Here is a 13,919-nt window from a genome sequence, read left to right on the forward strand (position 1 = left end):
TTTCTTTCGTTGCCAACCGCAAAAGGTTCAAACATCGCCGAGTTGCGTAAAATAGTCGACACCGCCGACGAAAGTATACGTGGTCTACATGCACTGAGCTGCGACAGCCGCGATGTGTGGCTGATCCATATCTTGCTCTCAAAGCTAGACCCTGAATGCAAGGAAGCTTGGGCCACCTCCAGTGAAGCGTGCAAGGAAAATGTGACCATAAATGACCTGTTCGGCTTTGTCTTCGCCCGTTGCGATGCACTTCAGTCTTGTCAAGATCCAAAGCTACTCCAGAATACACACACGGCGCTGGATAGACGTCATGCAGTTTCTCATCAGGTGGACGTGCCAAAGACGCATGTTCGCGGTTGTGTATATTGTCACGGGCAACACATTATTTATGCGTGTACTCAATTCAAGGCTCTTGATGTTGTGGATCGCCGCACGTTCGAACTGGATAATAATTTGTGCTTCAATTGTCTAAGCCGATCTCATCAAGTAAATAGGTGTAATTCCATAAGTTGTGGAAGTCTGTGTAAGTTGAGGCACCACACTCTTGTCCATCCAGAGGATATACGCTCTGTCCCGGTTTCCGCTGCTGTCAATACATCCGCTGACTCAACCTTCCGCTCGTCCAAGTTCGCTGCGGATGCTGATCCTGCCGTGGTCAGCCACTATAGTCGACTCCTGGGGCAACGAAACAACCTGCAGGATATTGCTGGATGCTGGTTCAACTATAACGATGGCCGCCGAATCATTTATTCAACGAATCGGATTGCCGTGCACGCATGCTCATATACCAGTAGTTGGTCTAGGCGCAAGCCCTTCTGGGGTTACTAGAGGTCGCGCCACATTCACGCTGCTCTCCCGCACAAGCTGAGCCTCAGTGGTGGTAACAGGTCTGATTATGAACACTTTAACCTCATCGATTCCAGCCCAAAGGATCGAGTCTAACACACCGATGTGGAAAGGATTCGTGATCTACCCTTAGCGGACCCTACATTCGGTGAACCAGGCAAAATCGACGTGATTTTAGGAGCTGATCAGCTTTGGAACATTTACACTGGACAACGCAAAGAGTTTGGTTCTGAATATCCTATTGCACTTCATACTTATTTTGGTTGGATCATTACAGTCAGCTGCCGTCTCAGTAGTGATGCTCACAACCACGCACTAGCACATCACGCCCACGAGGATCTGGACACCTTGGTTCGATCGTTCATGGACATGGAACGAGTTCAACCAAGTGACGCTACCATTGATGCAAGTGATCCCGCTGAGCAACACTTCGTTCATACGCACACCCGCAGAAACGATGGCGTGTACATCGTCCAATATCCGTTCAAGGACTCTGCTCCTCCGATGGGATCCACATTGCCACAATCACTACGCCGCTTTTCTTCTCTCGAGCGGAAATTTCGAAAAATTGCCTGCTCTCAAACAACAGTATGTCGACTATATGGAGGATTATATACAACGGGGACGATCTCATCGACGATCTCATTGCACTCAAAGATGAATTAAATTTGCTATTGAGCCAAGCTCAATTTAAACTTCGAAAATGGAGTTCAAACTGTTGGTCAATACTCAATTCACTGCCGAAGGACATTTGTGAGTATCAGCCTCGCCACTTCAAGCAACGGAGCTGCATGGATTCGCCGATGCTTCGTCTCATGCATGCGCCGCTGTCCTCTACAGTCGCGTGAGACTCAATAATGACTAGGTTGTAAGACTGATCGCCGCAAAAACCCGTGTTGCACCCATCAAACCTATATCCATCCCACGGCTCGAATTGAATGCCGCCCATCTTCTGTCGAAATTGATGTCTCTGGTTAAGCCAGCTCTAACTATTCCTATTTCCAGTACGTCGTGTTGGTCAGACTCCGAAATTGTACTACATTGGCTCTCATCACCCCCACGGACTTGGAACACTTGTGTTTGTAATCGCACTGCTGAGATTCTGGAAGCGTGCCCACGTAGCTGCTGTCAACACATTCGCACTGAGGACAATCCCGTGGACTGTGCATCACGCGGACTTCTACCAAAGGATCTGGTAGAACATCAACTGTGCTGGAATGGACCACAGTGGCTTTCCCAATCACATCGCACTTGGCCACCTGCTAAGGCAAAGTTCACACTGTAGACTGAGGACGCTGCGCGGATGGAAGTAAAGGTCAAACCCTAAGTTAATCTACACATTTCCGATGAAGGAAATGATCTTAATTGTATGATCAACAAAGCTTCCTCCTGGTCACATCTCTTGCGGACAAATAGCCATTGCTTTCGCTTTGTACATCGACTTCGTTGCAAGGACCGCCTGTCATCGTTTTTATCGTCATGGGAGCTTCAATATGCCCGCTCTAGGGTAATCAAGCATGTCCAGATGGAGTTCTTCCACGTGGAGTATAAACAGCTGAGCACTGGACAAGCACTTTCTTAAAAATCCAAGTTGATTCACTACACTCCATTTGTTGACGACCACGGAATTCTGCGCGTAGGAGGACGCATTGGCAATTCGATGGCAACCTATGATGCAAAACATCCCATACTTCTTCCAAAGGAATCACCAGTCGCTGTTTTATTAGCTAAACACCAGCACGTCACATCGCTACACGCTGGAGTCGAATTTATGTTCCACACGTTGAGACAGAAGTATTGGATCCTTGGAGCCCGTAACATAGTCCGCAAAATTGTATTCAACTGCAAGATATGTTTACTCCAGCGCAAAGGAACGAGCACACAACTCATGGCTGATCTTCCCGCCTTTCGCGTTCAGCCCACCCGCTGCTTTCTACATTCTGGATTGGATTACGCTGGACCAGTTACCATGAAGACATCAGCAGGTCGGACACCGAAGTTTGGCAAAGCTTGGTTTGCCATCTTTGCTTGTCTGTCCAAAAAAACAATTCATATCGAGCTCGTCAGTGATTTGACGACTCCTGCATTTATCGCCGCCTTCAAACGGTTTTGGTCTCGACGTGGCCCCATATTCGATTTCTACTCAGACAATGGCACAACATTCCATGGAGCCAGAAAGGAACTAACTGTATCTCAAAGTCAGGACGAGGAAATTGCTAATTTTCTGACGAGTCAGGAAATCAACTGGCACTTCATTCCGCCGTCTGCCCCGCATTTTGGAGGTCTTTGGGAGACAGGCGTACGATCTATCAAACTCCACCTTCGCCGAGTAATTGGTAGCAGTGCGTTGACTTTCGAAGAATATTCAACAATTTTAACTCGCGCGCCCAGCGATCACAGCTTGGATCCCCTTACCCCCGCTCATTTTCTTACAGGTCAACCTCACATGTCGGTGCCAGAACCGTCCTTGTTAGACGTCAACATTAACAGACTGCAGCGTTGGAGACAACTGCAAGCCAAGGTTCAAGGATTCCGGAAACGCTGGAGTCTGGAATACCTTACTTCCTTGCAACCTCGCACGAAATGGCAGCAGGAGTCCAACGACATAACCGTGGACACTCTTGTGGTACTGAAGGAGCCGAATCAACCGCCTAGCAAGTGGCTGCTTGGGCGAATCACTGCTCTAAGTTGAAGTCCCGAGCGAGAGCGTGATGGTGGAGCCACTCATAAAAGACATCTCGGTCCTGGGGCAGAAGCATCGGCAGCAACGTGTGGATCAGGAATTGGAAAGACATCCCCAGCAACCAACTTACCCCCAAAACTTTTGGAAAACACACCTGCTATCGAGAAAAAAATTGATCTTTTTATTTTTTATCTCATCCGTAGTAGGCGAAGAGGAAATTGTCATAATCGTAAATCAGATTCAAGTGCGACATATTATTCTCCATCGATGAACTAATCAATTTATTTATCTTCTTTTCTTATTCGTACAACCACAATGTGCGCCACAGAGAAACGTGGCAGGGCCCTCTAGTTTAATATAAAAGTGGAGTGTTTTGAGCTGAAATTTTCGTGGCGGGAATATTTTTTAACATTCTAAATCCGATCAGATCTATATATAGTAAAGTTCCAAAAGAAACATTTTTAGACCCTCAGACTTTCACATATTTGAAAAATTGTATTTTATATACTATAAACTTTGTAAAAAATATACATGAATAAATACAAAATATTTACTTTCTGCAATGAAAAACAACAAAAAGTTCTGGTAATTTTTTCGACCTCTTCGGCCCCCGCAACTAACCTTCAATTCTTGTAATGTTATTATGTATATATAATTATTTATAATTTATGTGATTTTTAAAATTTATTTTAGATCCGTAAACTTATTTTGGAGATGATTCATCGACTGCCCATAACAGAAAATTTAAGACAACATGTCAAATCAATTATAACAATGATGCTCAAAATATTAAAAACTGACAATGAAGAAAATGTCCTTGTAAGCCTTCGAATAATAATTGAACTGCATAAACACTTTCGTCCATCTTTTAACCCAGAAGTAAGTAAATATGCAAACTCATTTCTTTAATTATAGGTCCTTTGATAACTATAACAAAACATCGATAACAAAGATTACGTCAACTAGTTAATCAGTCCATCCCAAGAGATGCTAAAACGGACCTGCTAATACTATTGAAGTGTTTGGTCAGTGCAGACCACTCAATTCGCTCAAAAAGCAATCAAATACAAAAAAAAAAAAACTACAAAAACTTAACATTGTGGGTGGCTGTGTAGTACTACATATATACGAGGGTGGATTATTAATTACCCGTGTTTGACGATTGGGGGCGTGGCTGAGATTATCATATAATACCATATATGTATTAGAATCCGCATCCATAAGTTTCAGACAGCTAGTAGTCAAGTTTTTTTGTATTTTTTTTTCTCATGCGTTTAACATATAACGATGAAAATTAAATATAAACGAAATTAAATATAACGAAAATTGCTTTTCTCAACGGCTCATGCGAGAGTTAACTTCTAAACGACGGCCAGCTGCCGGTTAAGTATTTTTCGGCTTTACAAAAAGAGGAAGAAAAAGAGACTATTGAAAAGTTGATTTAAGAGAACCAGATATAATTAAAAACGATATACCCGATACATAGTCAGTATAGCTCCCCTTTTGCCAGAGGGCGCTAACATTGAACGACATGTGGCAGCACGGATCGCAGCCCCTCAGCAACACTGATCTAAGAGTCGTTCGCCGATGTGGCGACTTTGACAAGCGGTCTGGCATCTTGATCTAAGACTTCTATTAATTAATAAAGAACATCAATAAGAATTCATGCTCATATTGGCCAACCGGCCAAAGTGGTGACCCCTACGTTAAAAAACAACCGCAAATGCAACAGAGCTATTTTTTGCGTTCCTCGATCAAAGACAAACCGGCAGAAGACGGCGACAAATTTTACGACGCAACAAGTATGGCGAACACGGAGGCCACACTAAATGAGTTAACTCTCAACATTTAGCTCACATCATTATTCCAAAACTCAATAAATACGATCCGCAACTTTAGTTCAAGCAACCGAAGATCTCATTACTCGCCACCGTCTGACAACAAGTTGGAAAATAAGACGGTTTCTCCGGGGTGGAGACATGACTTTGAATAAGTCATCTGAAATCCTGCTTCACTTGCGTCGCTTAGCACCCGCTAGTGGATGCGAAGCCGTCATACGAAACCTCATCCTCACCGAGTTGCCTTCGTCGATTGGTCCGCTCATTTCGGTTTGGGAGGAGAACGATCTGGACAAGCTGGCAAAAATTGCTGACAAGATGATCGAAAATAGTGCCATCGACTCCATGTGTGTTATGTCGACTCAACCTAATTCCGCTGAGAAAATTCATCAGAACGTCGATGCGATAAGTAGCAAAAGTCCGAATTTAAAAAACGTGCTGCTGCTTTGCAAATTTGTACGCAGTAGGTTTTTAAGCTCGGTTCTTCTCCAAAAAACTCAGTGCCACATGAAAGAAGGTACAGCATATACGATAGAGAGCTGTTGTCGATTTACGAGGCTATAAAGTATTTCAAGCACATGGTGGAGGCTAGGATCTTTGTGATTAAAACTAATCACAAGCCACTGATATATGCCTAACACCAGAAGCCAGAGAAAGCGTCGGAGAGACAGCTCCGGCAGCTGGGGTTCATATCCCAACACTAAACTGCAATCGTGCACGTGAGTGGCAACGGGCGATATGACAACGCGAACGGCTCGACCATATATTCCTCAATCTTTGCGATTCCATAGGTTTTCAAACGTACACGGACTGTCTCGCCCAAGTGGCAGGTCAACTCTCAAACTAATTTCTCGAAAATACGTTTTGCCGTCAATGCATAAGAACGTTCTATAGTGGTCGAAGACGCACAACGCTCTGATCAGATACAGATATTGTCTGACAATGATTGACCGTTTTTCCCGCTTGAAGGATTTGACTGCAGAGAGACTGTGAAGCAATACAGTCGCTCTGGATATCGTGTTTCGGGTGCCCATTGACTATTACAACCGACTGCCAGCCAATTTAGGAGTAGAATGCAGGTGGTAAAGCCAACTCCAGCTTCGCATCACATCAAGCTCTTCTTGCTTAAGGATATTCACAATTGCTCTCATATATTTGTCCGGACTCATGCTGTAAAGAAACGCTTGGAGCGGCCGTACACAGGACCATACCCGATTGCATCCAAGTCATCAGACCGGGTCTTCACAATCCGTATTAATGGAAAAGAGACAGCTATTTCAGTCGACAGGCTTAAGCCAGCATTTATAGCAAATTCTGAGACCAGCTCTACTGACTATCAGCTAATCAAATGTCCCATTACGGACAAAGGAGAAGAACAAACACAACTTAACATTTTAAACTTGTCTATGGGGAGTACTGTGGCAGCCCGGATCGCAACCGCTCAGCAACACTGAAACCGTCGCGGGAGTGTTGATGTGCTTTTAAAAGTCCCCGAGAATCGAGGTGTTTTTAGCATAGGCCAGCAGTTCCTGTGGCGTCCTTTTGGAGGCATCTTCCAGTGATGCCAACACTGGGGCGCCCAGGTATCTCCTCCTTGCCCTTGAGAGAGCCGGACAGTTGCAGATGAGATGTTCCAGGGTTTCGATAGCCCCAGGTTCCTCACATTTCCTACAACTGTCTCTGTTGGTGATGCCTAGCTTTGCTGCATGTGCAGCAGCCAGACAGTGACCTGTTAGTATCCCCACTAGCAATCTACAGTCATTTCGTGGTAGGTGCAGTAGGTAGTGGCTAAGTTTCTCGTTGCGCTCCTTGCACATTATCTTCGAGGTTCTGCAGGTGGTGGTTCTCCTCCACCTGCTATCAGTCTGTGCTCTAGCCTGCTTCTCTAGATCGCCTTGCAGCGTCCTGAGGGAGACAGGCACGTTCTCGGTTCTCCTATTCTCCAGCCCGACGCCTTCCTTAGCTAGTACGTCCGCCGCTTCGTTTCCTTCGATGCCATGGTGGCTGGGAACCCAATAGATCCGCACTGTCTTTGTCGTGCTTAGGATGTCTAATGCCTCCCTGCTCGCCAAGACACTTCTGGAACTGACCGCGGACGACTGCATGGATCTTATCGCCGCTTGGCTGTCGACGAATAGGTTGACCGCTGCCTTTCCGATGGCAAAAACTTCTGCCTGGAATATGCTGCATTGGTCCGGTAGCTTATACGACAGCCTTATCTCAGGGTCTGTACAATATAGGCCCGCTCCTACTCCTCCTTCCATCTTGGAGCCGTCTGTGTATATATTGAGGTGCTCAGTTTGGTCCCTTCCAATTTTCCAGTCTTCAGGTCCCAAAGATGTGGTTGTTTTGACGTCAAGGCAAGTTTGGGGGGTCATGTAATCAGTTGATCTGGTCATGTCCCTGCCAATTGAACTGTGCCCGTATCCTTGTATTGATAGGTTTCCTGATGCTATAAGGCGTTGTGCTGCCTTTCCCGCAATCAGGCGAGCGTGAATGTCCAGGGGGTCGATTCCGAGTATAGTCTCGAGTGCTTTTGTTGGGGTTGACCTCAGCGCCCCTGTAATACAGAGCAGAGCCTGTCGCTGAGTCTTTTCCATAAGCTTATGGTATGTCTTCTTTTCAATAGCCTGCCACCACACTAAGGCTCCATACAGCAGAGTTGGTCGCACCACCGAGATGTAGATCCAGGGCATTAGAGCAGGTGACAGGCCCCATGTGCTGCTGAGCATCTTCTTGGATGCATAAAGCGCAATGGTAGCCTTCTTCACCCTTTCCACTACATTGGGCCTCCATGCCAGCTTGCTGTCCAGTACTGTGCCTAGGTATTTCACCTGTGATTTTGGAGTCAGCCTAGTTTGGTCAATTTTCGGGGGGTCCATATCGGTACCTTGTACCTCTTGGTAAAGAGGATGAGGTCCGTCTTGTACGCGTTGATACTGAGTCCTACCTCTTCCGCCCACTCACGTATCTCCCTGAGTGTACGTTCCATTATGGAGCTGAGGGTCGATGGACATACACCCGTAATAAGTATGCTTATGTCATCTGCATAGGCTGTTATTTTTGGGGCCTTCCTTTCAAATCTCTTAATGAGGTCGTCGACCACCAAATTCCACAGTAGTGGCGATAGGACTCCACCTTGAGGTGTGCCTCTGTGTGCCCCCTTTACCATGGAAGCGGTGCCCCACTCCGATTGCACCCGTCTACAACTTAGGAGGTTTTTGATCCAGACTTTGATTGCAGGGTGTATGTTATTCGCTTCTAGGCGACTTGTTATTGCGGTTGTTGCCACGTTGTTGAATGCTCCTGAGATGTCCACAAATGCTCCCAAAGCATACTTTTTGTTGTGAAGGGCGCTCTCGATGGTGGCTACTAGCGAGTGTAGTGCCGTCTCCACTGATTTCCCCTTGGTGTAGGCGTGTTGGTTTATTGACATCAGTCCCCCTACCTCATTCCTGATGTGTAAATCCAACAGCTTTTCTAGTGTTTTTAGTAGAAAGGAGGTAAGGCTTATCGGTCTGTAATCCTTGGGACTCACGTGGCTGCACTTTCCTGCCTTAGGGAGGAAGACAACCCTCGAGGTTTTCCATTGGATGGGGATATAGCCTGTACTTAGGCATGCTGAGTATATTGCGAAGAGCCATGGGGTAATAACCTCTTTGGTCAACTGCATCATGGCAGTGTAGTAGTTTAAATATTAATTAATAAAAAACATCAATAAGAATTCATGCATATATTGGCCAACCCGCCAAAGACAAAGAGTATGTGATAGAGAGAAAGAAAGTGGCTGCGTAGCCACTGCAGATTTGTTCCTTTTAGTTATAATAATTATCCGATCTGATCCAGATTCGGCGATCTGGTAGATACGGTATTATTATTATTATTATTGTTATATAAAGCTAATAAATAGTTAAAACTAGGTATTAACAAGTATGGGGCTATAGCTACTGAGGCCTTAAGCTCGCTATGGTATAATTATACACTCAAGTGTATATACTTATGAACTTATATACATATGTACAGGGTTGGTTTTATACGATATTATATGTTGTAAAGGTATTATTATCTAGTATACTAGTTGTGTATATGTATATGTACAGGTATGATAGTTTATGAGGTTATATGTAGTGAATGATTTTGGATTGAACTAGGTAGTTGAGGATTATTTTTGCGTTATTGTTGTTAGGGTTGGAGATGTATTGCATGGGGTCGGTGTTATGGAATATTGAGGATGTTTGTGGTGTACAAAGAGGGTTCAAATATAACTTGAACAGAGAAAAACACTTCTGTTCCGTCGTTTGGTTTTGGTATGAATGAATCCAATTTATTCTTCATAAATTTCTTTAGCCTAAAAGTACATAATATCCTGTCGCTAAGAGCAGCGGCAGAACGGGATCATGTAGCATGCCATATGTATGTGTATATTTATGTTTGTAAGAATGTATATGCAGAAGGCATATACATTGGAATGCTCATTTGGGCACTTGGAATATATTGCCGACACTGCAGTTCTCACGCTGCAGGCCAGTCCACATACAAAGGACTGATCGTATTACAGCTCTTGAGTGCGGCTGTGTTACGTAAACATTGCGACAAAGTGTCTTTATGTTTATGAGCGTGATACTCTACATTAACTTTGGGCATATGACCACTTGACATATTGTATACACTACAATGCTATGGGCATATGCTTATTTGGCATACGACATACTACAGTGGAGAGAGGGCGGGGCATGTGTATAGTATGTGTCTTATGTCTATGTTTGGGTTGTGGCACAGTGGCCATGCGTTGGAGGATGTTTTATCCAGGTAGTGGGCATTGGTGAATCTTGTGTGCCCTAGTCTCAGTCTTTTTAGGATGACTTGGTGTCTTCTGTTAAGGTTGTTTATGTTTATGGGGGGAGGATGAGTGGAAGATAGATTGATAAGTTGTTGATACCAGGGGGAAGTCTTAGTGAGGAGGTCTGTTTGTTTCGATAGGAGGATTTTCTTAAGGAATAGTGAGATGTCGTTAGAATTATGATTGGGGGTATATATGACGGGTTGTCTGGAGGTAGTTTTGGCTGCGGTGTCAGCAATTTCATTCCCTTTTATGCCAATGTGGCTAGGTATCCAGATAATTGTTATTTTTGGGAAAAGTTTGGTGACGAGGTTACGGATTGTGGTGGGGTAGTACGAGGAATTGTTGGGATTGGTAATTGCGGAAATAGAGGAGAGTGAATCTGTGCAGATAGCGTATCTTTCGCCTTTGTTGCGGCTTAATAAAATGGCTTCGTGGATAGCTATCATTTCGCTGGAAAGGACTGAGGAGTACTGTGGAAGTAGTCCGGATTTTATGGTTGATGTCTCACTGCAGATTCTATAGCCGGTAATGCCTGCTGCTTTGGACCCGTCTGTGTATATGAAGGTGTGTTGGTGGAGGTTGGGTTTGATGGTGTGGAAGACTATAGGGGGGGTGATGTTTTTATCGTGTTTGGATAGGGTGATATTGGTTGATTTAAGGATGGTTGTCATGTTGAATTTATTGGTGTTGGACGTTTTAATCGGGGAGAACGGTATGAGGTTATTCTGGGAAATTTGTTTGGCTCTGTCAATCGTGCTTAGCAGTCTCTGTTTTTTTTTTTAGGTTTTTTGGGAGTGAGTTTAGTTTTGGTTTGCAGTTATGTTTGCGACATATGTGTAGGAGTTGGCTTTTGTCTTTGGAGAGGTCTGCTCCTGACTGAGTGCACCAGTTGTTTATTTGTTTGAGGATTGTTTGGATGTCGGTTGTGGGGCTTTTCCTTTTGCTGTGTTGGATGATAAGGAGGAAGTAGTCGGCGTATGCACTGAATTTGATCTGCTTGTGAAAGGATAAGATTTCGGAGAGTGGGTTGTACGCTATAAGAAAAAGGATAACTGAGATGGGGGAGCCTTGGGGTATGCCTTTGGGGAGTGGGACGGTGTTCGAGAGGTTCGAGCCGCTTTTCACGAGGATTTTCCTGTTTGACATGAAGTTTATGACATATTGTAACATTCGTGGACCTACTTTCCATTTTTTTAGTTGTTGAATGATGGAGTGGATTCCTATTTTGTCGAAAGCTTTGGTGAAGTCAAGGGATATTAAGGTTAGATGTTTTTTTTGGGCAATGGCTTTGGTGGCTAGGTGGCCTACGTAGAGTAGACTATCTAGTTCCGATTTGCCTCTTTTAAAACCTAGTTGGCTGTTGTGAATTAGTTTGTTGTTCAAAACAAACCACCATAACCTTTTTGCCACTATCTTGTCGAGCGTTTTGGCTAGGCATGAGTTAAGTGATATAGGTCTGTAGGATTTTATGTCTGTTAGTGGTTTTTGTGTATTTAGAATCGGGAGGATTAGGCTGAGTTTGAGCGATTGAGGGATGTATGAGTCGAGTATTTTGTTAAAGTGGTTTATTTTCTGGTTTTAAGGGTGGATGGTGCGTGTTTTATCATTGAGTAGGAGATGCGGTCGAGGCCGGGGGTGTTTCCTTTCAGAGAGTACAGTGCTGATGAGAATTCTATGAGTGTAATGTCATTTTCGATTTCTAATGCTGGTGGAGTTGGGGTGTAGTTTATAAGGGAGTCTGTGTGGGATTTGTTCGTCCGGACTGTTGCGGAGAAATTACGATCGTGAGCTTCTTCTGCCCAATGTCTTCTAAAGATATTGTGAATGTTTTTTTTTTTTTTTTTTTTTTTTTTTTCTTTGGACGTTGACATGCAATGACTGCATCTTTCAAGAGGCGATGCAGTTACTGCACCGTCAAGTGGCCCGTGTGACACCAGCAGAAGGCTGTTACGCGCGGATCCCAGGCAAAACGCAGCCCTCCTCCCGCGTAGCCGAACCAAACGCGAACATGCAAGAAAGATAGCTATTAGACTAACATTCGAGGAAAATTAGTACTAAACTTACTAAGAAACTAAGCATGCAATCAAAGTACAAATACCACTACAGTTACTAATTAATAGAAAGGTGTGTAAGGATTAATAATTTAATAAGAGGAAGAGAATTAGTGGTGGATATAATATGGTAGAGGAATTTATAATCCGAGCATAAGACCCTAAACGGTTCATGCAAGGAATAATTCGATCTACAAAGTGGAGGGAACAACGGTATAAAATTTCTAGTCAGTCTAATAGGAATCGTGAAGTTTATGCGGCTCAACAGATCAGGGCTGTCTATGTCACCCCTGATCAAGTTGTGCATAAATATCACACCAAGCATTTTTCTACGGTTAACTAAGGATGGGAGGTTTACTAATAGTAGTCTACTAGAGTAAGATGGGAGTCTTACACCCGCATCCCAGTTAAGGCCCCGCAGAGCAAAGAGTAAAAAGTTTTTCTGTACTGATGCTATACGGTCCTGGTGTACTTTGTACTGAGGGCACCATACACAGGAGCCGTATTCTAAGATCGGACGAACAAGCGAGGTATAGAGAGTCTTTGTTATATAGGGGTCGTCAAATTCCTTTGACCACCTCTTTATAAACCCAAGCCCGCCCATGGCCTTTTTTACCATGGTAGAAATGTGTTCGGAAAACTTTAACTTGGGGTCTAACATAACACCCAGATCATCCACCAGGGTAATTCTCTCAAGAGAACCACCAAATAGGGTGTAGGGAGCCAACAAAGGGCTAGAACGATGAAATGTCATAACTTTGCATTTCGAGGCATTAAGGTTGTAACAAGTTTGCACAACACCATGACTGAAAGTTATTGAGATCGGATTGCAAGCGAGAATGAAATGAAATGTCCTTGTACTGGACACAGAGTTTAACATCATCCGCATACATAAGTACTCGAGAGTATGTTAATACTGAAGGTAAGTCATTAATAAAGAGTGTGAAGAGTAAGGGGCCTAGATGGCTGCCTTGTGGTACTCCCGAAGAAACCTTTACTGGTAAAGAGAGGGAGTTTTTGAAGAGGACTCTTTGAGACCTAGAACAAAGATAGCTAGAAATCCATCTCAGGAGGTTGGGCGGAAACCCTAAAAGGTCAAGTTTATGCGCTAAAAGGGAATGGTTTACAGAGTCGAATGCTTTACTAAAGTCGGTGTAAATAACATCCGTCTGTAAGTTACCTTGAAAGCCTTTAATAATGAAAGAGGTAAACTCTAACAAGTTCGTGGTGGTTGATCGCCGCCTTATAAATCCATGCTGAGTTGGAGATATAAGTGACTTGCAGAGATGTTGCAAGTGCGGAGTTAAAACCTTCTCAAACATTTTAGAAATAGCGGATAACTTTGCTATACCTCTATAATTTTTTGCATCAGACTTGCTACCTTTTTTATGGAGAGGAATTATAAACGATTCCTTCCAGATCGGGGGGAAGCAAGAAGAATCAATGGACAGGTTGAATAGTTTAAGCAAAGGTCCACACAGAGCCTCGGCGCAGTACCTGAGTACACAACCTGGAACCCCGACTGGACCCGGTGAAAACACCGGCTTAACTAGTCGAAGATCATGAAGTAGGGAACATTCATTTAACAAGGGACTGAAAATGCCGTTCGACCTCGGTAAACCGTATGGGTACGGATGACCAGAGTTGCTTTTCTCAGA

General features: G+C 44.1%; 2 protein-coding genes across 4 annotated transcripts in view; both read left to right on the plus strand.

The window, feature by feature from the left end:
* The window catches only part of LOC117188125 (transcription-associated protein 1), a 156,151-nt gene that overhangs the window by 17,439 nt on the left and 124,793 nt on the right, over positions 1-13,919 (plus strand). For all 3 annotated transcript variants that reach the window (XM_033391476.1, XM_033391475.1, XM_033391474.1), the window contains exon 2: positions 4,223-4,408. In XM_033391476.1, the coding sequence (XP_033247367.1) occupies positions 4,223-4,408 (186 nt within the window). The remainder of the gene's footprint in view (positions 1-4,222; positions 4,409-13,919) is intronic.
* LOC117188126 lies at positions 1,590-4,155 on the plus strand. Its single transcript, XM_033391477.1, has 2 exons — positions 1,590-1,599; positions 1,852-4,155. Exon 2 carries the CDS (start codon positions 2,507-2,509, stop codon positions 3,536-3,538), a length of 1,032 nt encoding a protein of 343 aa, XP_033247368.1. The 5' UTR covers positions 1,590-1,599; positions 1,852-2,506; the 3' UTR covers positions 3,539-4,155.

Source organism: Drosophila miranda, chromosome 3, assembly GCF_003369915.1.
Source record: "Drosophila miranda strain MSH22 chromosome 3, D.miranda_PacBio2.1, whole genome shotgun sequence".
Lineage (NCBI taxonomy): Eukaryota > Metazoa > Arthropoda > Insecta > Diptera > Drosophilidae > Drosophila > Drosophila miranda.

Coding starts and splice junctions, on each gene's coding strand:
- LOC117188126 (XM_033391477.1), top strand. CDS start 2,507: ATGGCAACCTATGATGCAAAACATCCCATACTTCTTCCAAAGGAATCA.